Consider the following 24,571-nt stretch of genomic DNA (forward strand, 5'->3'; position numbering starts at 1 on the left):
TCATGTTGATATACAACTTATCACAGGGAGAGAATCATGTTGATAAACAACTTATCACAGGGAGAGAGTCATGTTGATAAACAAGTTATCACAGGGAGAGAGTCATGTGGATATTCAACTTATCACAGGGAGAGAGTCATGTGGATATACAACTTATCACAGGGAGAGAGTCATGTGGATATACAACTTATCACAGGGTTACTGTTAGGAATCTTTCTTATAATTTCCTGTATGGAAGAGCAGAAAATGGTAAAGCCTGTTGAGCTGCTTGTGTCAAATCTTTGTTGTATATATGTCGTTTTGGCGACTTTTGGACACAAACCACAAACATGGATAAGCCGGAAATAGCAATCACAGGCCGGATTTAGGCATGGTTTTTCGGCTATGTATAATATCTTCAGCTTGCAGTCTGTTGTTCAACTCTTGAGGAAAAAGAAAGCTAAAGTTTATGCTTTATTTGTGGATTTTGCTAAGGCTAAGCTGAGGCTAAGCTGTGGACAGTTTTACAACACAAGGGAGTTTTGCCAAATATGTTAAACCTATCTATGCAAGTGTAAAATCGTGTGTTAAATCTGATATATCAGTTTCAGGTATGTTTGAGGGTAATGTGGGAGTGCGTCAGGGATGTGTCTTAAGCCCCCTGCTATCTTCGTTGTTCATGAATAATTTTGCTAATGAAATAGACAGTTCATGTTATCCTGGCATCCAGGACTTACATCCAGACTTGACTCATTTATACTAATTACTGTTTGCGGGACCCGTGAAGGTCCGGGTTAGAATATTGATCTTCAGTAACCCATGCTTGTCGTAAGAGGCAACTAACGGGATGGGGTGGTCAGACTCGCTGATTTGGTTGACACATGTCATCGGTTCCCAATTGCGCAGATCGATGCTCATGCTGTTGATCTCTGGATTGTTTGGTCCCGACTCGATTGTTCATCAAATGACTCCTAGTTTATTAGTTTCATTGTGGGAACGTCCGTTTGGACACTAGTGTGGAAGTTTGGTTCTCCTACAGCTACGTTTCTGTCTGCTATTTTTATGTTACGGTACGGGAACTAAGTCAGCAGTATACCAGTATAAGGCGAGGTGTCAGGCCGCCGTAACATTGGGCAATAAGTATTCTGGCTGCTGTACAACATTTTACGTAGGAGAGAGTTTAACAAGTCACCGTTGACTTCCCGTGGTACATGTCACTTTGATTGTAAAAACACAAAGTTGGCAATCATTTGTCAGATATGACTTAAATGAGTCAATAACGCGGGTCTAGGGTTCCATGGATGATGAGGCGGTAATCATTTCGTGATTGCTGAGAATAAAGTGAAATTGCTACTGTCGCGGTAGGAGCGAAAAGAGGATCCTCACGAACATTGTAATTAAGTAGTAGTGGTAGTAGTAGAAGTAGTAAAATGTTTATTAAAGTGTCACAAGCACAGCATTAACATTAAAATACAGAATCACATAAACATTTTAAAGGAAGTGCGTCAAGCCATACATGTGCTTACGAGACACTATAAATACATTATAAGTACATTAATGGTACACACATGATAGAATATAATATGGGAGATAGAAATTTAGGCAGAGTGTAGATAAGACACACGCAGAACAACAACAGACTCCTCGATGAAACAACAAAAGAGAAAGAAAAAGAATAACAGGAGATTCTTAAAATAATCATAATGAAATTAGTCAAAAAGGAAAAAGCATAAATAAGAATAAATTAGATATGCATTGTATATATAAAATTAACATTATTCCGCCATTTCACGTCTATTAAACATTTTATAAAGTGCATTTGCTAATATATTATTTTTGTAAAACATCGGAATTCATTATATAAAACAATTTATCTTCATCACAAAGGTAGTTAAAATTACGATTGCTTTCTACAGCTGCCTTTAAAAGGTTAAATCTAATGTTTTTATAAAAAGTACATTGGATCCGTGAAATTCACCTTCAATATGGGCGGTGGGGTAGCCTAATGGTTAAAGCGTTGGCTCGTCACGCCGAAAACCCGGGTTCGATTCCCCACATGGGTACAATGTGTGAAGCCCATTTCTGGTGTCCCCCGCCGTGATGTTGCTGGAATATTGCTAAAAGCGGCGTAAAACCAAACTCGCTCGCTCGCTCACCTTCAATAAAATATATACGAGCATTTTTACAATATTTACAGAGCCTTTCTTCAAGTGGTACAGAAGGCTTGATATATCTACCCTTTTCAACATACAATGGTAAAATTCCCCACCTAAACTTAGCTAAAATACGACGATGGTCTCGAAAGATAACATTTTGTACATAAAATTCTACAAAACGGGAGACCTTATACTTTTTGTAAGTTCGTAACTTATTCCCATTAACATTACCGTCATCATCCCAGAGCTTAGCGTGCCATTTTAATACGTCCTCATGCATTAAAACTTTTAAAATATATTTTACACAAGATTTAGTTCCCCAATCATTATTTAACAAATGAGCAGAGTTAAATTGTCGGACGATATTCATTACCTTGTTATCCCAAGAGGAAGGAATCCCATTTGCCCATCGATGAATTACATATGGCAGCCGATGTTGCGGCAAAGATTTCAATCTTAATAAATATCTGAAACCCTCTACCTTTTGTCTTACAGACACTGAAACCTACCCCATGTCCCCTCTAAGCGCAATAACGGGGTCCAAAAACATACTACATGCTACAACTTCTACTTCCCTGTAATTGTTCATACAAATGTCTAAAATTTGGAAGAACGTACCATTTCTTTCCAAAGCTAAGAATGGAATTTTACAGAAGTATTCACCTAAATAATGAAAACAAATCTCAACTGAAAGAATCCTTGTATGGTCATTATTTCAGTACAGTATGTCTGTGCTCACTGAGAATTGCTGCGTAATCATTTATATCACAGACTCGCAAACACACGATGGAAGTGCGATTATGTACTTCCAAAGGACTTTAGGGTATAGACGTTGGAGCCTGCTTCAGTTGCAAGTGATGGAACACACTTGTCAGTCAGTTTGCAGGTGCCCGTTGCGGAGATGCTGAACCCAATGCATGCAGTGGTACAGAGACACTTGTGGTTGCACTCCTTCTTCGTCATGCCTGTTCCATTGAAGATGACATCTCCAGAGTCGTTGATCATCTTCCCTGCACCAGACAAATGAAACACAAATGGCTGGAACGCTCCGGACACTGCCGGTCGACTCTGAGCAGCGCAAGTGGGTTCCCCTGAAACAGCATAGTCGTAGGGGTATGGGAGTGACTCGCGTTTAGAAGCATATTAGTTACAATTTGTCGGTACATTGTGGGAGCGAAGTAGACACGGCCACTTGCCAGAAACATTTAGTGTTTGATAATATCTCAATACCCTTTCTTCATCCATAAGAAGTTTCTGACTATATCAAGAGTATGTATTTGTTTCAGCAGTATTTTAGCTGCACGATGTTGTTTGTAAACAATGAAGTCTGGACCAGATAGTCAAGTGACTGTCACCATGCGATATGATGACAAAGCATGTGTTTATTAATCACTATCAAATAGTTATGATACCAGGTGTTCGCGAAATGGTGACCCTCCGGTGGCATCCGTATAAACATACGCAGAATCTAGTCAATTATTCACCTGGCAAAATCTATGAATCTTTATGCATAGATCTAAATATTAAACAGTTTAAGCGGTCTCACTTGTCTCCTTAATTGCAAGTTCAGGTGGGAAAATACGTGGGTGAGAATGTGATGGTTATTGAACGATATTAGATCATCGATATACTTGAAGCCTAAGTTAAACTTTTTGGCCGAATGAGCTTGTTTTAATTTTGCCAACCCCATCAGAAATTTGTATGCATAAAGAAACAGATCCGCAATGTTTTGATGTCCCGCATCTGAGATTTGCATCCACTACTAACAAATTTGAGTCGCTGACAGCAGGGATTTCCTCACACTGAAGAGGACAGGACAGGGCCATTAGGACATGTATACTATTTGAACAGACTGGTGAATGTCGGAGAATCATTAATATTGTCTTGCTGCCAATAACCTGTAACGTGTAACCATGGTGCGTTTCAATTACGAGAAATTATGTAATTTAATCATCCATCCATCCATTTGAGCATACATGTTTTGGTGTCCATATAAATCTACATGGATAGGGTTTTGTCGCTTTTGTTCCTGTGGATGTAAACTTTACACAATCTAACATTTGAGGGTGTAAACGAAAATATAGCTTTATACGATTCTTGTTATTTATAACCGCAAGCATGTTGAATTAGATGTTTGCACATTCTTACCGCAGGTCTGGACAGTGTTCACCGTCAAATCATCGGTTGTACCATCTGCAAGGAAAAAAGAGATGAATCTCAAATTCTACATTTCAATGTGACATCGACGCTTGTGTGAAAAGCATAGCCATACTCGTAAAGGGAGACAAACATAAATTCCAAAGTGCATTTTGTATATGAACACATTTCGTGCACGTTCAGTTTAACTTTGCACATCTGTTAAAAAGCTCTGTAATATGTTGATGTTGAAGTACGTTTAAGTAGTTTCGATAAAAGACTCATTAAACGGGAAGCATAATTTCCATAAAATCTGTTCCCTTTGCCAGTTCTAGACGTGCTTTCTTTTATCGAATTAGGGTCCACATAGAAAAGATTGGTCAAGGATCTTTTAGAGAAAGTTACCCCTTCTTCATTTTCAAGTCAACATATCTCTGTACTGTCCAAGACTTGAAATGAGCGTTATGAATGGATGCACCTTACTGAAACGCGGCTCTATGACGTTAACAAGTGCGGCCAGGTACAGGATTCTGGCATACAATGTTCAAGATATTACACATAAACCAATAGCTGTGCTTAATGACAATATCTGGTGTACAAGAACCCTGTCTGGAATGTCAATGATGTTGTCCATTTAGATAATGTCTGATCATCACAAGATCGACTTTTCAATTATGTGAGAGTCTCTTAATATAAACGGCTGAATTCATATGATTCTGAGAAGGGTTGTATCTTCCCTCTGAGTTGTCATTCCTGGTCGATCTGAGACCCTTAACATCATTAGTTTGCTGCTGTTATTTAGCCAATCGACTCATTGACGATCGATGACAACCAACATCTCTTCCGATAGCCCTGAATGACATGGCAGTACTCTGTTTACTTTCTTTGAGAGGCATTTTAGAAGTTGTATATATGAAGGAAAGTGGATAGTCACTTGCTTGATAACGGTGTTAGTACCTACACGGAAACATCGCACTCATTGCAATAGAGAAGTTGACTATCCATAGAACTTGGTTTTCCTTCTGCATACTTATGACTTGTCATCTTTGAGCAATACTTAGTCAGATGAGGGGGCCCCATAGTTACTAATCAACAACTAAAACAATTGATTCCAAGTTATCTAGGTGTAAGAGCTAGCGATTTGTTGAAACTTGATGTTTGCTTAAAAATGGGTACACCTATTGCACGTGGTGATCGCCTTTGTTCAAGCAGAAATCAATGTATGTTGCTCCCGAAGGGTCAAAATAACCATACAACCGAACATAATTATGATATAAATGGCTATGTTAAAAGTCATAGCTATCATAGGCGATACTTTTTTGCTTGTGTATACATGTACTTCGGTTGACTCGGATTAATTCCAGTAATGTGTGTGTAGATTTTCGTGTACGTGAGCGCACCCACCATTGATATGTCAAGCGAACAAAGTTCTATATTTGTATAAAGGGTATTTTTAAATGAATAATTTTGTTCCAAATTTTACCAAAATTCGTCAGAGGGAGGCAAGGTTTGGAAGTTGACAGATGAAAGTTAATAAGGACAACAAACTGGAACTAAGTGTAAAGATTTCTTGACATGACTCACCAAAACGCATGGAGACGACACTTGATCCGTCTGCTGCCCCGACAGAGATGTACTTGATCTCAATGATATCCGGGTCCATCCAACTGAGCACCTGCTGGTCACCGATAACTGTCCCTTTGCCCATTTTGATGGTGCACTGGTCCCAACTGAGCCAGTAGGGGTGAAAGGTTGAGTCGCAAGTGAAGTAAGAACCGCCCTGATTCACTTCACCCTCTGGTGTCCCTGGGCAACCAGAGCATTTTTTCCTGACCGCCGAGAAATACTGGCCCCCGGTTTCTTTATTCAAATCGATGTTGTAGCCATTGGACTGTGACTTGGTCGGCCCCCACAGACCAAACTGTATGTTCTTACATCCTTTCAGTTCAACCTTTACTGACCAGTGTCCGATGATGTTGAGGCCGTAGGGGTCTGCCCAGTTGTTGTAAGAAGCTGTGTTTAGTTGACCTAAATATACAAACATATCTTTCAATGAACCACTGCTCAGTAAGGTGAATGTACGTAGGCACAACGGTCTAAACACAGATACCATATCTATCTGTCTGTCTGTCTGTCTAACATGTACACTTCAACTGAGTAAAGACACCGGATATTTGCTGTTTATTCCTACAGTAACATGAACACACGTTAATAACCATCATGTTGACATGTCTTACTTTAAGTGATTAAATGTCCTCACTAAGTTGTAAAATGTTGCGATTCCCAGGTAAAAAAGCTGCCGAAAAATTAATCCGCTTATGTGTACAGTGACGGCCATATTTCGAACTTACAGCAAAATAAAATATCCTACGGGATACTGGCTTATATTATGTCTGAACATCTCAATTTATTGTTACGCAAAGGTTCTGAAAGTTACTGTTAAGGAGTTCCTTTGATCAGTTTTATCAATCTTGGAAGAGTAAATGCTTCTTCAAAAAGTAAATATTACAAACTATAAAATGAAATATGCCATTCAGATGCTTATCTTCCGGAACTACCTCCAGTTCATAGAAAATGGTATTCCCGCTTCGAAACAGCCAATTATAGCTACTTATGGCGAAAACGCATGATCAGGTGTTCGAGTTGCGAAGGGAGTTAACTCCAGATACAGACTCGAGGTATGCTGATTAGTTTCGTATCCAAAATACGCATGACGCTGAGAAAGCGATAAACTGCGTCCACCGTTACTCAAATCATTATAAAAACTATACAATTTACGAGTCATTTCCATCTATATGAATAGCAGCCTTTTGCTTTACGATTGTTAGATGTGTTTATGAATATTACTGACTTGTGGATCACTTACAAGCTTGTTGTTAGAGGGTGTATCCAGGAGTATCATCTGATGTTGAATAACCGATATATGAAACAGGAAAGGTGGGCAATTTCATTGACTTTCTTCGTAGATAAAGAACGTTTACCACATATCAGCAACCAATCTGTATACAGTAAAGTGAAAACGGAAATGTGGGCCCACTTATCTTTTTCTCTGTAGAGACTTTTAGTGGTCAAGGATTTTTAAAAAGTGAGTATAACTACAAATCTAAGCATATATATAAATGTGTTGACTGTAGTTTTACAAAAGACGACCACACCAACAAAACTGTACACATCAAAGTAGACAGAAATGTGGGCCCCCACTTTTGAAAAATTCTGTTTAGAGTTTTTTTTCAGTTGGCCCACTTTTCGAAATTAGACTGAATAAATATACTATGTTTATCTTTTACGAATTACAACTGAGAAACAGTTTAAGTGATAAGAAACAAACACATACGTAAATATGTAATTCATTCAAACCGAAACGGCGCAGCATATTAATTTACCCAAACATGTGTAAGGCCCAGAGTAGTTGTCACTAGGCAATTGACAGCAATACCAATGATATAAATAACCTTTTGTATTTCATTTTTTCAGTGAAATCAATTACTTATCGTCAGTGATCAAACATGCAGTTTTATCGAAATTCTCTTTCAGGCGATTGACTCATAATTGTTTTCATAATCGATGAAAGAGAATTTCGATAAAACTGCATATGTAAATTATGATAAACTTCCCATCAATATAACCACACTCAATTATGGTGATAAGCACCATAATTGAGTGTGATTATATTGACCCCATAATTGAGTGTGATTATATTGATGGGAAGTTTATCATAATTTACACTGAAGCTGATAAGACTCTTCACGCAAGTTAAACCAACGTAATATTCTCGAAACCCATTCATGTCCTGTAATGAGTACGAAACAATACTATTGCCGGTGAACGCTCAAGTACAAATTCGGTGTTTATCATATGACCCCTATCTATGTCATCAAAGGTCAAAATCTCAACCAATGGCGTCATAGATATCGTGGGAACAGTTTCACAAAAGGAATACATTCATGTGATATTCTAGTATTTTTACTGTCCATCGTCGACAGTTTTTACTCTCCAAAATCTTTTCATTTTTAATTGTTTAAATTGGTTTCGTCACGATATGGCTGAGATATTGCCGATGTGACGTTACATATTAACTCACTCACTCACTAGACTACCAGTTGTCCGACTTCCATTTTTGTGGAAGCCGTGGTGGCTGATCAGTCTTGGCGTCTGACTTTGTGTGCTGGCGATTAGGTGCCTGACTCTGAGGGTGTGGGTTCGAATCCCGGATGGGACTCAATCCAACAAAAGCACTAGAATCTGTACTTAACTAAGAAATAATAAGCATAAGCTTTTTCGATATCAAGGAATACACACAACATGTATTCCTGGTTGCATAAAGCTTTCTGAACTTCAATTTCTGGACGAACATGTTGATGAACGCCCCTTTCTGAATCCTGACTGGAAGTGGGTAAGCTCATTTCGTTCAAGATAATAGTTCAGGCGATTAATAACTATCCTCTCCATGATTTTACACACATTAGAAGTGAGAGCAATCGGTCTATATGATGCAGGAAGCGATGGATCTTTTCCTGGTTTGGGCACTGGAACTGTTATTGCATGTCTCCATGTCCTAGGTAAGGATTCAGAACACCAACTTAAGTTCAAACGTTCCCGAATAACAGCTAGAGTAGAATCTGGCATATGTTTAAACATTTCATAGCACAACTCATCTGCACCTGGTGCCGAATTATGTGTTCTTGATATAGCTGCCTTAAGTTCATCATGAGTGATAGCTGTAATAATTTCCAAGCTACTTTCCAACATGGCAGAAGACATTTATGAAGAAAGTTTGTTTCAAAGACTTGTTTATATTCTCTGAATTCATGACAATAATTTTCAGAACTGCTAGCAGATTTGAATTGTTTAACAAGAGCATTTACTTTCTGACTTTTTTTACATGAGTTCGGATGTCCGATGTAGTGAGAGAGAGTAACCTCCCTTGAACCACGGATAATGCGGTTTCGCCCCAATTATATACTTATTAGATTACCAATAAAAACTGAAAGATGGAATTGCACTGTCACATCTGACAGACAACGTACACAACGGCATTTCGGAGTGCTGTCTGAATGCACCAATACCACCGAGGTGAAAAGAAAGACAATCTTTTGTCTAGGAGTTGTCTTTTCCCTATTTACATTGATAACGTTGTGCTTTCTCATTTGGGAACAGCCTGTGTTTGTGAGTGTATGCTTGATCGGCCAGGCATACTTAATCACACGTTTCTTATCTGTGAGGATTTACTGTGCTTGGGGGATTCAGCGGGGCGTCTCAATTAATGACACGAGGTGTCATCCTGACTGATTGTCCAACACGTGGACGGCAAGGGTTAATTCACACAAGGGGGCGGTGGGTAACCTAGTGGTTAAAGCGTTTGCTCGTCACGCCAAAGACACGGGGTTCGATTCCCCATATGGGTACAATGTGTGAAGACAATTTCAGGTGTGTCTATGGAGGTAACAAAGGCACTGTAATTCCCATTGTCCTTAGTATTGTGATCTACCTTCAGTTGTTGGCGATCTATAGCCTGTTTATATATTTTATCGTCCTCTATTGTGAATACTACTAATATATATCTGTGATAGTCTAGTTGGTTTTACTGTCCTTTGTCGACAGATATTTTACAATGATTACCTTGTTTTCATCGCTATGTGGCTGTAATATTGCCGATGCGTTGTCAATCATTTCTGGTGTCCCCCGCCGTGATATTGCCGGAATATTGCTAAACGCGGCGTACAATGAAACTCACTCACTCACTAATTTAAAAATGCTGTAAAGGTCAAAATAATGATTTTCATTTATTTCACTTATAATGATGACTCAATTGGTTTAGGAAGTAAACATTTTAGTTAATAATATTTCCACAATGTTACCATTTCATATTGCACAAATATTCTGCAACATTAATTAGTAGTAATGGATAAAAGGTTTATCTCTATTTCATAGTTTTTGGAATGCCACATTTCATTTTTGATGAAGTGCTCATTTTATGTCAACCTTAAGATGAGGGAGATAATTTCTTGGGGTACAGAATGACCATGTGGTTTGTGCTGCAAGCACATGTGACACAGGCAGGACTCATGAGGGTCTAAAGTAATGGTAAGCCAAATGTTATTAACTTATTTTACAATTCATTTGGAGGAATTTAATGCATTTTCTTAACTTGTACCAAACAATAAGATAATTTTTCATAATTTAGGCTTTATAGCTATTTTGGACTTGACTTGTGGAAATTGGCTTTGACTTCAAAATTTATTCTCAAGTATTCTTTTGGCCTAAAGTTTGGTATGAAAAATGTTTGAAATATTAAGCTTGCTGTTTATTCAATGTAATTAAGATACTGGTTTTGCACATGGTATTGTGAAAGTTTTCAAGTTTGTTTGTACTACATTTTACATTGTCCAAAATGTTTGTCACTATATTGTAGATGTGTAACTTTAGGGAACATGTTGACCATATACTTAATTATATTTTTTCCATTCTCTTACAGTCAATCTAATGTTTAAAACTTAGACTCAAGAATAAGAATAAATGAAGAAACAAAATTCTAGTTTGTTATCAACATAGCATTGACATTACTAGACTTAGGAATTGGATCAAGAAAATATGACAGATAATAAGGACAAAACAAAGAAAGTTAACGGATAAGGGCATGTCATATGCAACTGAAACAAAAGGTAAGCGGATACAAGGTATTTTCCGCCAGCTTGAAAGAGATTTCGACCACATCAACCTAGTAATTGCTACTGGAGTTGTGACTAAAAACACAATTGAGGATGTTCGACGGGAATATGCATCTTGGCTTTTCCTCTATAACACCCTGTATGATGTTAGAGATGAGTATAGACAATTATTGAAAGAGCCTGAATTAACCCAGTTTGAAGAGGAGAGTAGGTCTCAAGATAAAATCCTTTCATCCATTAAGACAGCCATTGAGCAGTTTTTCATGAAGCATGGATCAATCCAAAGTCAAAGTGAATATTCTTTATTCCCCAGTCGTTCTAGTAAAAGGTCTGGCTCTTGTAGAACCGGTCTGTCACCTTTGGCCAGTACTATTTCTTCATCAATCCTACTTGAAAGGCAGAGACAAGCAGAACTTCAAGCTAAAGTAAAAGCCCTCAAAGAAAAACAAAAGCTTAATCAGGCTAAATTAGAAATTAAGATGAAGGAGGAGGAGCTGGAGTTGAGAACACAATTAGAGATTTCCGAGGCCAGGTCAAAGGTATTGGATGTTTATGACAATGATCAGGATGATAAAAATTCTGACAGAAAATATATGACACTTGAGAAATGTAGTGTTGATCCTGAAAGCCAAATATCTGAATCACATAAATATCATGACGTAAGAGAGGACACACCATTGCAGAGAGCCGAAGAGGCTAGTCGCAATCCAAGACCACCTTCCTTTACTTCCTATGCACATGAAAGGCCATCTGATAGCATGTATGTATCAATGGTCCAACAACTTCGTAAACCAGTGCCAGAGATCCAAAAAGTTTCATGGAAATCCCCTGGAATTCCAAAAGTTCATGAGGCAATTTCGAACAAAAATAATAAGCAACTCAAGTTCCGAAGATGAGCTCATGTGTTATCTTGAGCAGTTCACTGAGGGTGAGGCACATCAAGTTGTCAAAGGTTTTGGTTACTTGGATGCAAGCAGTGGCTACAAAGCTGCTATGGCCGAGCTTGAAGTTAGGTATGGGAATCAAGAAACAATTGCGAATGCTCTAATAAAAAGGGCTATGTGCTGGCCCAACATTAAAGCAGATAATGCGAAAGCTTTGGACGAATATGCTGTGTTCCTGAACGAATGCCACAATGCAGTGACAAGTTTGCACTCGGTGAAAGTACTGGAATATCCTGACAATATACGTAAACTTGTTATGAAGCTACCATTTCACTGTCAGGAGAAATGGAGAGGTATTGTTTTACAAATTCGTCTCTCTGGATCAACCATAGAATTTTCTAACCTTGTGCAGTTTGTCCGTAGAGAAGCGCAAAAGGCCATGGATCCTATGTATGGAAAAGAAGCCATGCGACCAGATGACAAGACACAAGCTTACAGGAGAGTTTTAGCTAAACCCAGCACAGGAAAGGTTCAGTCCAAGCAAACGTTTGGAACTGACCTGATAAATGCAAGCAAGATGGAAAAGGATTACAGTATCCAACAACCATCTAGGTTTGATGCCAATGATCAAAAGCCATGTGACTACTGTGCTAATGGTGGGCATTTTATTGACTCATGCAAAAGGTTGGCTTCTAAACCACATATTGATCGTTTGAACTTTCTCAAATCCAAAGGTCTATGTTTTCGTTGCTTCGAACAGGGTCACCGCAGCAAGGAATGTCAGAAGAACGTCATCTGTCAGCACTGCAAAGGTAACCACTCAACACTGTTGCATATTGACTCAAAGACAAACCTGAAATGTTTAAGTGCATGTACAGGTCAAGCTGATGAAGATATGGAGACCGGTGACAGTAAAGGTGATTGTACACTTGCTGTAATCCCTGTGAAAGTAACATTCAAAGATACATTAAAAGTGATATCGACATATGCATTCCTGGACCCTGGAAGTACCATCTCCTTTTGTTCAGAATCCCTGATGAATCAGCTTGGATGCAATGGAAAGTCAAAGAAGGTTGAAATAACCATAGACACACTTGGAGAACCTCATACTTCCTTTGTTCGTGCTGTCTCTGGTTTAAAGGTTCATGATATGGATCTAAAGAATACCGTTGTCCTTCCTACAGTGTATTCTAGGAGCAATATCCCAGTATCAAACAGGCACATCCCGACTGATGCTGATGTTGCACAGTGGCCTCATTTTGATGGAATTCATGTACCTCATCTTGAATCTGGAGTTGATCTTTTGATAGGCGGAAATGCCCCAGATGCCTACTCTCCATTCGAAGTCAAAGTTGGTCCTGAAGGCAGCCCTCATGCAACCAGAACCCGGTTAGGATGGATTTTATGGAATGTTGTCAGACCGTCACGACAAGGAGAAAAGCAACATTTTCCATCTATGAGAACAGACATTGTAAGTGTCAGAAATATTGAGGAAATAAGTGAATTGAATAGTTTGGTAAGGAAGAGCATAAACTTTGACTTCCCTGAAAGATCCATTGACGACAAAGCAGAAATGTCTCAAGAGGACAAAAGGTTTCTCGACAAGGTTTCCGAGTCTGTTTCTTTGCAAGAAGGTGAATATTACATTAACCTGCCTTTTAAGTGCTCCAATGTACAAATGCCCAACAACAGTGTGCAAGCTCTAAAACGCCTAGACAGTTTGAAGCGGAGGTTTTTGACTGATTCAAAGTTTCATGATGACTATGAAACATTCATGGAAAACATATTAGTCAAGGGGTATGCCGAAAAGGTACCTACTGATGAGCTGGAAGGTCAGCCAGGAAAGATATGGTACATACCTCATCATGGGATATACCACCCAAGAAAGGCAGACAAAATAAGAGTAGTGTTTGATTGTAGTGCTAGTTTTCAAGGAGTGTCCTTGAACAATATGCTCATACAAGGCCCAAACATGACAAACAGCTTGATTGGCATTCTTCTCAGGTTCCGCCAAGACCAAGTTGCGTTTATGGGAGACATTGAGTCTATGTTTTATCGTGTGAAAGTACCCAACGAAGATCGTAACTACCTTCGCTTCTACTGGTGGCCAAGAGGTGATTGTGATGAGAAGCCAGAAATTTATAGAATGTGTGTCCATTTGTTTGGGGCCATTTCTTCATCTAGTTGTGCCACATTCGCTTTGCAACAGACTGCTGAGGACAACAAAGAAAGATATGTTCCTGAAGTTGTTAACATGGTTAAGAACAACTTCTATGTTGATGACTGTTTAGCATCTGTAGAAGATGAAGAAAGGGCAGTCTACCTAATCAATGAACTATCAAAGCTCTGCAAAGATGGAGGGTTTCGTTTGACAAAATGGGTCTGCAATAGCAAATCTGTAATGAAAACTATCCCAACTGAGGAGAGAGCCAAGGAGGTGAAGGAATTGAATCTGGAATGTGAATCTCTGCCCAGCGAGCGAGCTCTTGGTGTCTTTTGGTTTGTGGACTCTGATACTCTAGGTTTCAAGATTCAAGACAAGAATAAGAAAACCACCAGAAGAGGCATATTATCTGTTGTAAGTAGTGTATATGATCCTCTGGGTTTTGTAGCACCTTACTTGTTGATTGCCAAGAATCTTCTCCAAGAATTATGCAGGAAAGATCTTGGTTGGGATGAAGAAATAGATGAACCCTCTTTGACAATTTGGCTTCAGTGGCTAAAGAACTTGCCAAGGTTGGATGAGATAGCAGTAGAACGGTGTTACAAACCACAAGGGTTTGGTAAAAGTACATCGTATCAGTTGCATCTGTTTTGTGATGCTAGTGAAGTTGGCTATGGTGTTGTAGCCTACCTTCGCCTTACAAATGTAAGCAACAATGTTCACTGTGTCTTGGTAATGGCTAAATCAAGGGTGGCACCCCTGAAGAAAATGACAATACCTCGTATGGAGCTAACAGCTGCTACAGTTGCAGTTCGCCTGTGTAAGCTATTGACCAAAGAGCTACAATACAAAATAGATGAGACTTTCTTTTGGACTGACAGTATGTCGGTGCTCAGATATATCCATAACAGTACATCAAGATTCAAAACCTTTGTAGCAAATAGGCTCACAACTATCCATGAGGGTTCTGAAGTCGAGCAGTGGAAGTACGTCAACACTAAGCTCAATCCAGCAGACGTTGCATCAAGAGGGATGATGTTTGACAAGTTCAAACTTGCGCAACAGTGGTTTAAAGGACCAGGGTTTCTGTGGAGACCAAGAGTTGAATGGCCCCTTTCTCCAGACATATGTGTGTCTGTACCTGATGAAGACCCAGAGGTCAAGAACTCTGTAAGTTGTCTAGTAACTTGCCAGTCCCAAGATGTAATGGACAGATTATTGAATCATTACTCAAGTTGGATACGACTCCGAAAGGCTGTTGGATGGATCATCTTAACTATGAGAGAGCTGAAAAGAAAGGTAAAAGAAAAGCAATTGGAATCAAATACAGGTGCAAATAAACCCAAAGGATTGTGCGTTTCAAAGCCCATGTTGACAGTTTCAGTACTAAAGGATGCAGAAGTTGCAGTTATTCGTCATGTGCAGGGTCAACACTTCAGGAAAGAGGTTGAAGTTTTGAAAGGAAACAAAAACCAAGTTAACAATGGAAGAAGGGTCAGTAAATCTAGTCCTCTGTACAAGTTAGATCCCTTCATTGAAAATGGAATCATAAGGGTCGGTGGACGTCTTCAAAGAGCTAAGATTCAACATGATTCTAAACATCCGGTTGTATTACCCAAAACTTCTCCTTTGTCAAAGTTGATGATCAAAGATGCTCACACGGCTGTAGGTCATATGGGAAGAAATGCTATACTTGCCCACTTGAGGCAACGCTTTTGGATCTTGGGAGCTGGAGTTATTATCAAGAGTCTTGTTTCCAAGTGTGTCATTTGTAAGAAGTATCAGTCACCAACTGGACAACAACAGATGGCAGACCTTCCAGATGACCGTCTTCAACCTGACAAACCACCATTTTCGCATGTGGGTATGGACTTTTTTGGACCTTTTTTAGTTAAAAGAGGTCGTGCAACAATGAAAAGGTATGGTGTGATCTTCTCATGTTTGACCATGAGAGCAGTGCATTTAGAACTAGCTTGTTCTCTTGACACCGACAGCTGCATCAATGCTATACGACGATTTATATCAAGACGAGGTCAACCAGAAGTGATCAGGTCAGACAATGGGACCAATCTCACTAGCAGCGAACGTGAACTCAAAGAAGAAATCCTGAAATTGAACCAACCCAAGTTGCACTCATCATTGCTAGAAAGAGGAATTGATTGGCATTTTAACCCTCCTGCAGCATCTCATCATGGTGGGAGTTGGGAACGTATGATTCGTTCAATAAGGAAAGTTTTACATGCAGTTGTCCATGAACAAACCATCAAACTTGACGATGAAGGTCTGAGTACTCTCTTTTGTGAGGTTGAAACTATTCTCAATGGGAGACCTATCACTGATGTACCATATCATCCTCATGATCTAAACCCCCTCACACCGAACCATCTTCTGCTTCTGCGTTCAGGTCAAAAGATGCCACCAGGAACTTTTTGTAAAGACGATGTCTACTCTCGTCGACGATGGAGGCAAGTACAGTATTTAGCTGATACATTTTGGAAGCGTTGGCTAAAGGAATACCTTACCATGCAGCAAGTGAGACAGAAGTGGGTTGCAAGGAAGCCCAATCTTAAAGTTGGAGACATTGTTCTTCTAGCAGACAGTTCTCCTCGTAATTCATGGTCACTGGGACGTATCATGGAGGTCATGACAGACAAAAAGGGATCTGTACGTGTTGTGCGTGTGAGGACAGCTACAACAGAGCTTGTCCGTCCTATAAACAAATTGTGTATCATTGTACATGGTTAAAAAATTAACAGAACTCTTGAAAGACCTTATGACAAACTGTGAATGTACCTCAAATATTTATTGGTGTTATTTGTGTGAAAATGAAGACACCAGTTCTTTCCAGTAAGAAATGACTTTAAAATCAAGACAATTTTGACCATTTTTGTACAATCATTTGTAATTGTTTCATGCAGATTCTACAATTAGGAGACCGGTGTGTAAAGGTCAAAATAATGATTTTCATTTATTTCACTTATAATGACTCAATTGGTTTAGGAAGTAAACATTTTAGTTAATAATATTTCCACAATGTTACCATTTCATATTGCACAAATATTCTGCAACATTAATTAGTAGTAATGGATAAAAGGTTTATCTCTATTTCATAGTTTTTTGGAATGCCACATTTCATTTTTGATGAAGTGCTCATTTTATGTCAACCTTAAGATGAGGGGAGATAATTTCTTGGGGTACAGAATGACCATGTGGTTTGTGCTGCAAGCACATGTGACACAGGCAGGACTCATGAGGGTCTAAAGTAATGGTAAGCCAAATGTTATTAACTTATTTTACAATTCATTTGGAGGAATTTAATGCATTTTCTTAACTTGTACCAAACAATAAGATAATTTTTCATAATTTAGGCTTTATAGCTATTTTGGACTTGACTTGTGGAAATTGGCTTTGACTTCAAAATTTATTCTCAAGTATTCTTTTGGCCTAAAGTTTGGTATGAAAAATGTTTGAAATATTAAGCTTGCTGTTTATTCAATGTAATTAAGATACTGGTTTTGCACATGGTATTGTGAAAGTTTTCAAGTTTGTTTGTACTACATTTTACATTGTCCAAAATGTTTGTCACTATATTGTAGATGTGTAACTTTAGGGAACATGTTGACCATATACTTAATTATATTTTTTCCATTCTCTTACAGTCAATCTAATGTTTAAAACTTAGACTCAAGAATAAGAATAAATGAAGAAACAAGAATTCTAGTTTTCAGTTATCAATACTTCTTCATATTCGTATGTAAAAATATTCACAGAAATAAAAATACTAACAATACATACTTGTTTTCATTTATTAACATTCATAGATGGCATAACATACATATACAATCACATAAGCGAACAGTTTCATATCTATTTCATGACCACATTGGCACAAAACTCACGTTTGTTTTTACCGCATATCAGCTGCCATGATGACCCGGATGTTACAGTTTTCATACAACTAATTCCATAATAACATGCGGACGTCTAATGTACACTCAGGCGTGTATTATAACATATATAATTTGTAACTTGAAAAAATCTTTGATGGTCATTAACATCAAACACATCTAAGTGGTGTGTCAGAAATGTTTGCAAAGTGTTCAACGATGTTTTGGCCTCAGATAGCTTGAACCATTGGAATCAGTCATAGAGACGCTCAACCACTAAGCAGACTGCTTCAGGATGTCAGATACGGTTGATCGTCCAATCTTCACATCAAACTTCTGCTCAGCAAAAGTGATGACTTCTTGTTGTGTTGTCTGGGGTTTGTCTTTCTTCAAAAGGAGATTTCTTTCTTAATCAATGGCGTAACTTCTACACGGGGTCGCTTAGCAGCTGGTGTACTCGTGACAAACATCTTGTGATGAAAACTCATGTCGGTTGTAAACATTTTATACAGCTCGCTCTACTGTTATTTCTTGATTAAATCGTCTCAATTAATTATCCTGTGTTCCTAATTAACAAGTTTGATGTTCACTGATGCCGCTGTCAAGCAGCCAGTAAGGCACACGCTAATTATCACTCACGTGTGATTGTTTGTATACGGTCGGATATACGGTCGGATCATCCGACCGGCTGTGTTGATTGTCGGATTAACGAATGTTTTTACACTGTATTTACAATAATCAGCTGCTAGATTGGTGTGTCGGAGTCGGAATGCGAGAATGTCGGATTAAAGAGAGTAATTATCACTGTTTTATCCCTAATTTCAATGCAATAAAAGCCAACAAACAACACACTAAGTAACTCCTGAATCGTGTCAGCCTATCCACATGTGACGCTGAACATTATCAAGGGAATCGTAAGATCGTCTTTTAGCTGAAATGTCAGAAATTGTCTCAGAGATGAAAGATTACGTAACTGAAAACTAATATTGTTATGGCAATGCTATTGAAGGGCTCGAAAAAAATGTGAAAAGATTGTCCCCTGATAATTGAATGTTCGTCATAATAGTATTAGTATATTGCAGACAACCGGAGCTTTAGTGATGGACTAATTGGACACTGTTATAATTTATGGCTAGCATTGTTTACAAATACCACTGACAGGAGTGATGGCTAAAGCCTGCTGGGGATTCACACAGGAAGCTAAAGTACTGTAAGTCCCGATGATCCCCAGTAAGATGGCCTTACTTTAACACTTTAAACACTGGGCTACCCCACCACCCCAGAATATCTTAGAATTAAAATTGATTAGTTTTTAGACTCGAATGATATGTTACAAATGTTTTTATTTATTCAAATTGTCCTAATATTGAAAGTTGAAAGTTTAACTCACTCACTCATTCACGTGAAACGATTCAAAGCCCGCAAAACACGATGCCATCACTAAAACAAATAGCTATCAGTTTTCCTTTTCACCTCTAAATGGTCCAAAAAACACTTTAGGTAGGTTAAGGCAGTAAGGCAGTACTGTTATTTTCTGTGTTACCAGGCATGGGAACGATGTGGCCTAGCGTTGGCCTCCATGAACATGGGGCGGATATAACCAAAATGACCCAGTATGGAGTCGACTTACACTCTTTACCTCGCCACAAATCACAGAGATTGCTTTTGAAATAGCAAACGGGCTTAGTTTAATCGGCAGAACGTCCGTAGTAGACAATGACATCTTTGACGTAGCTTTATTACCGACAACTGCATCATTATGATGAAATATATATTAGGGAGTGCTTTATTCAGTTACATGTGTATACTTGCTCATTGCCTGTTACATGTGCTCACTGTGGTGAGAAGACCACAGAACATTGTGACAGTAATACAGTGAAGCCCCGTAAGTCCGGACTCCGATAATCCGGATGTCTCGCCTTCCGGACGATTTTAGCTTGTTACCAATCTATGCCTATTTAATTTGCCACGATAATCCGGAAATTCGGTTTCCGGAACCGGACGATAAGTAGCTGTAAACAATCAGTAAAATAAAACAGTAAATTGCTTCACAGTCTTGACGCTGTAAGTCGTGTTCACGAACCATAACAACATAAATTATAACATTATGAAATGCATCTTCATCAAAAGACTGTCCCATTTGGAAGCAGCTAATGGAGAACATCGATATACTTCACATGGAACATTAATTCTGCTACATCTACCATTCACTATCTAAAGGACGGAGATCAGTTATGAACTAATAAATCCGATATTGATAGGTGGAACGTCGAGGAAATTTGGCCACCCATTTGTCTTCTGATTATGTTACTTATTTCCAAAACCACAAAAGCAAACAACAGCAAGACAAAACCCAATTAATCATAGAAAAATATATTAAATTTAATTCCGACAAACAGGGAAGAATACATTGAAACATGTTCTATTCATAAGATCCATACTTCTCTTGAACAGGTTACTTGAACATTTCAATATTATTTATGACATTTGGACGTCGGGGAAACCTCCCTCTTCATGGCTTGATGCAATACTTTTCCCAATACCTACACCTGGACCTGATCATACCGAACCTTCATGATCAAATTATAGACCAATACCGTTAACTAGCTGCAAAACTATTTAACGCATGATCAATCAAGTTTGGTACTCCGTAAGAAACAGTCTATTTACTGATATACAATGTGGTTTCAGTAAAAACAGAAGAACAATGTTTGTCATTATAAATAGATGACATGAAGTAACTGTGGTGTTTTAATTATGAAAAACATACGAGATTTCGTGGAAATATCGGATTTTAAAAGAGTTACACGATTTCAGCCTGCGAGGCCGTGTGCCGTATATTATATAAACATTTCAACTCCGTGTGGGTTTTACATTTTCTGATAATTACTCTCTGGCCCAGGGACACCACAAGTCAATATCTTTTTGACAATCATTTAGTATAACGAGTTATAGTTTATCAAATGTTTTATGCGATTCAGTTGACGGATAGCTCTGTGTGGATGATCTTAATGTTCCTTGCAGTAGTTAAAACATGCTTACTATCGAAAGGAAACTGCGATTATATTTGAATAAAATTCATAAATAGAGCTTGGAAAATGAATTTAAATTCTCGGAAACAGAAATCAATTGTATACATTTTTACAGAAAATATAAACGACACGAAGATCCAAAACTACTTTTAGATGACATACCTATTAAAGTTGTAAAGGAAGCCAAATTATTTGGTATTATTTTCGATCAACTTATTAATTATGTAAAAGATAAATACTGAAGGCACTGAATATACTAAGGGATGTTTCAAACCCAATGTTTCAAAGTGTCAGTGGATCAGACAATCCTCCTCAAACAATATAGAACACTCATCCTAACTCCAAAGTTAACAATGGCTCCAGCAGCGATTACGGGGCATGTACAAACAATTAAAATTGTTACACTTAATTCATGACGAAGGCTCACGGCCTGGCCGTGGAGCCTTCGGAAATTCACCGATTCATAATTGGTATATGCAGCCTATTGGGTCATCCCAAAATGCGTCGTTTTAAATTGTTATTTCATAAGTATATACCCAGAATTGAGAACATCAATCCACTGAGACCAGAAGATGGAGCGATAGCCGACGAGATGATTTATTCTAAATTATGTAACGCACCATGCATTGTACACTTATTTTACTATTTACAATTTAACGAAACCGTGTTTGGTGTTCGAAATGACGCCAAGACTCTCAAACTCGTGTGCGACATTGCGACAATTGTTTATGGAGTTCATTACTCATTTATATATTACCCTGACGAGCACGCCATTAATGCCTGATGTTCAACATGCCTTTCCAATACTTATCACTGAATTATATCAATCACTGCATGTTCGATATAACCTGTGTAAAATATTTCCGTGCAGTACAAGAACACTATGTGATTGATATGATTCAGTCTGCGAATTCCAATCCACTTTTCAATCGCATATATATGGGTTCTACGATAATTAAGAAGCATGAAATCTGTGATAAAAAGAAAAAACACATTATTTTCATAATTTCCGCGCTTCCCGCGAACCTTATATTTTGATCGGGAAAACTACATGTTGACATATCATATTCAGACAACAACAAATGTGACGTTTAACGACTCAGGGTATGGTTCTCATTATCTGTGTATTCAGTCATAAGTTATCTGATTGGGGTTGATGTTCACGCACCATTTCACCGAAACCATTGTAAAATGGTGAAAGAAATGTTAAATAAACTGAATAATACGGATTACAAAAGTAAGACCAGATACGCAGTGATCACTCGTTGGGGTGTCATCAACCGTGGGAACAAGTAAGTGAAGTTACAGTTTCACTGCATCCATCGATGACGAGGCAGAGACAACATGCCTGCTGACAGGTATATTCTATTTCCTATAAAATGACTCGATTAAACGGGGAACTACATGTTTTCTAATTCTCACCCATCAAGACGTTTAATTTGTATTTTGTACTTGAATTTTGAAAGATGTTGCCAGGTGGCCGCACTGGCTCGTGTTTGTTAAGTTGTTGAAGAAATGAAGAGGTTCAGTTATATATTCCCCTCCTTGTTCATGTCATGTATCAGGATGTGTCATGGTATTGTCTTAGTGTGTCGAAACTCATGTTAGACGTATATGCACCCGTATTGTAATGACGCTATTACGACAATATAGAGTGAGTGAGTTTTGATTTTACGCCGCATTTAGCAATGTTCCAGCAATATCACGGCGGGAGAGACCAGAAATGGGCTTCACACACTACCCGTGTGGAGAATCGAACCGGGGTCTTCGGCGTGACGAGCGAACGCTTTACCCACTAGGCTACCCACCGCCCCCGACAATATAGAAGATATATACCCTCTAAGTAGTGACTTACAGAACACCATGTGGTCAGATTGCTGTATGACTGGAAAACCCAGTTGTGATATGAATAACAAAACAAAACAAATGTGCGAAACATTCAATGACATACATGTGATAAACTTGCTCACCATAAATAACATCGTTTCATAATACCGAATACCACTTCGAAATCAAGTCGTGCTGTTTCTTGAAATATAGACACTCCTTGATTCGTGTGACCCATACAATAATATATACTCCTAGAAACGAATAAGGGATCACGTGAAAGTACAAGTGTTCCTTTAGTTAGATGTTTGATTGACATTTTAGAAGATGCTATTTGATGAACATAGAGATTTTTCTGGGTTTCATCAATAAAAAAGAAGATGAAACCCAGAAAAGTCACTATGTTCTTTAATAATTTCCAGAATTTCACTTACAGTGCAATACATACCTTGTTAAGAAACCTGGAAAAGAATAAAGGAACACTTGTACTTTCATGTGTTCCCTTATTCGTTTCCATGAGTAAAATTCCTAAAATCTATACCAATGACTCATGTAGTTATATTAATACATGGAAATTACCTGGAATCACAGACTTCGGGAGCATCATGAGAATAGCACATACTCTCGCCGCTGTTTCCATTCTTACAATACAAATCTGTTATCCGAGACACTACTGTTGTGCGCTGTTGCCGTGTGCAGACTTCTTATGAATACACGCGTAGAATATGTTTCTAGTGCTGTATTGAACGGTATCTTGACCCAGGAGACGTGTATTAATATTTAGTGCGCCAGGCTTAAGGGAGAAACAGATCGAAGAGCATTTACGTAAGTATTGCTTTTGACTATTCAAATCTTCAGTTAGGTCTTGCACTAAATTAAATCTTTGTGGAATACCATTCTGGACGCAATGCTGCGTAATGATTGATCGGATACAGTTGATGAACATCGTATAGCGTGTAGCGCATCTATTAACAGTGTATCACCAGCATGCATCACCTGATCCAAACGAGCGTGAGAGTCGACCATTCCATGAACCATAAGGGAGGCGAATCTTGGAAGCTCGCACAACAACACAACTGTGCCTCATGTCTCCCTCCATGAGCAGGAACACAAGAAGATGTCACATTAGATTAGGTTCGATTGAAATTTTCTCTGTCCACGCTCGCGCTGTATTCCATACCCATGGTACCCAGGAAGAATGGGATTGCACTCACAACCCATGGTTGTCGTAAGAGGTTACACAGGCAGACAGATATTTTATTAAAGTCTCACCTCGTACATATATACAGTACAGTAACATACATTAACGAGCCAGCCATATAGGGAGAGAGACTGTAAATAAAACCATATTACATAAATGTACACAATTTTAAAAATTATGCACCTTTCTTAAAAAAATAGGTATGCTAATTATATAAATACATGATAAAAAAGATAAAAGTTAAGCATTATGATATAAAATATTCTGACGCTTTTCCAATAAGAGCTTGCAGGTTTTGGCCGCTAAAAAGAGTACTTCATCACTGGACATAATAAAGAAAACTTATCACCATCACGTAAATCTTGAAAACTATCACAGACTTCAGCACATTTAGTTAAAAGACTAACAGTGAGATTTGTATATAGAGGGCAGTGGAATAAAACATGGCATTCATCCTCAATACATTTATGACAATTAAAACAAACACGCTCATCCAGGGGTAGTTTGATATAACGACCTGTCTCAACACGAAGCGGGGCAACTCCACAGCGGAATAGTGCAAGGGAACGACGGTAAGAACGAGGTAGAGAACTCGGTATGTATAGTTCCACTTCATATGACACTTTCAACTCCCGAT

General features: G+C 38.4%; 1 protein-coding gene across 1 annotated transcript; it reads right to left on the reverse strand.

The window, feature by feature from the left end:
* Positions 1–1,410: 1,410 nt before the first annotated feature.
* LOC124292245 lies at positions 1,411–23,911 on the reverse strand. Its single transcript, XM_046729312.1, has 5 exons — positions 23,313–23,911; positions 5,856–6,299; positions 4,284–4,328; positions 2,136–3,226; positions 1,411–1,957 (listed from the first exon to the last, which is right to left on the reverse strand). Exons 1-4 carry the CDS (start codon positions 23,371–23,373, stop codon positions 2,934–2,936), a joined length of 843 nt encoding a protein of 280 aa, XP_046585268.1. The 5' UTR covers positions 23,374–23,911; the 3' UTR covers positions 1,411–1,957; positions 2,136–2,933.
* Between the last annotated feature and the right edge of the window lie 660 nt (positions 23,912–24,571).

Source organism: Haliotis rubra, unplaced genomic scaffold, assembly GCF_003918875.1.
Source record: "Haliotis rubra isolate DU_JTF1 unplaced genomic scaffold, ASM391887v1 Scf51, whole genome shotgun sequence".
Taxonomy (NCBI): domain Eukaryota; kingdom Metazoa; phylum Mollusca; class Gastropoda; order Lepetellida; family Haliotidae; genus Haliotis; species Haliotis rubra.

Bases quoted from the DNA above. Each gene is read 5' to 3' on its own strand.
- LOC124292245 (XM_046729312.1), bottom strand. From the start codon at position 23,373: ATGGAAACAGCGGCGAGAGTATGTGCTATTCTCATGATGCTCCCGAAG. The intron at 4,329-5,855 runs GTGAGTCATGTC...TTTTCCTTGCAG, and splicing joins TGTCGTCTCCATGCGTTTTG to ATGGTACAACCGATGATTTG. The intron at 3,227-4,283 runs GTAAGAATGTGC...ATGCTGTTTCAG, and splicing joins GAACACTGTCCAGACCTGCG to GGGAACCCACTTGCGCTGCT.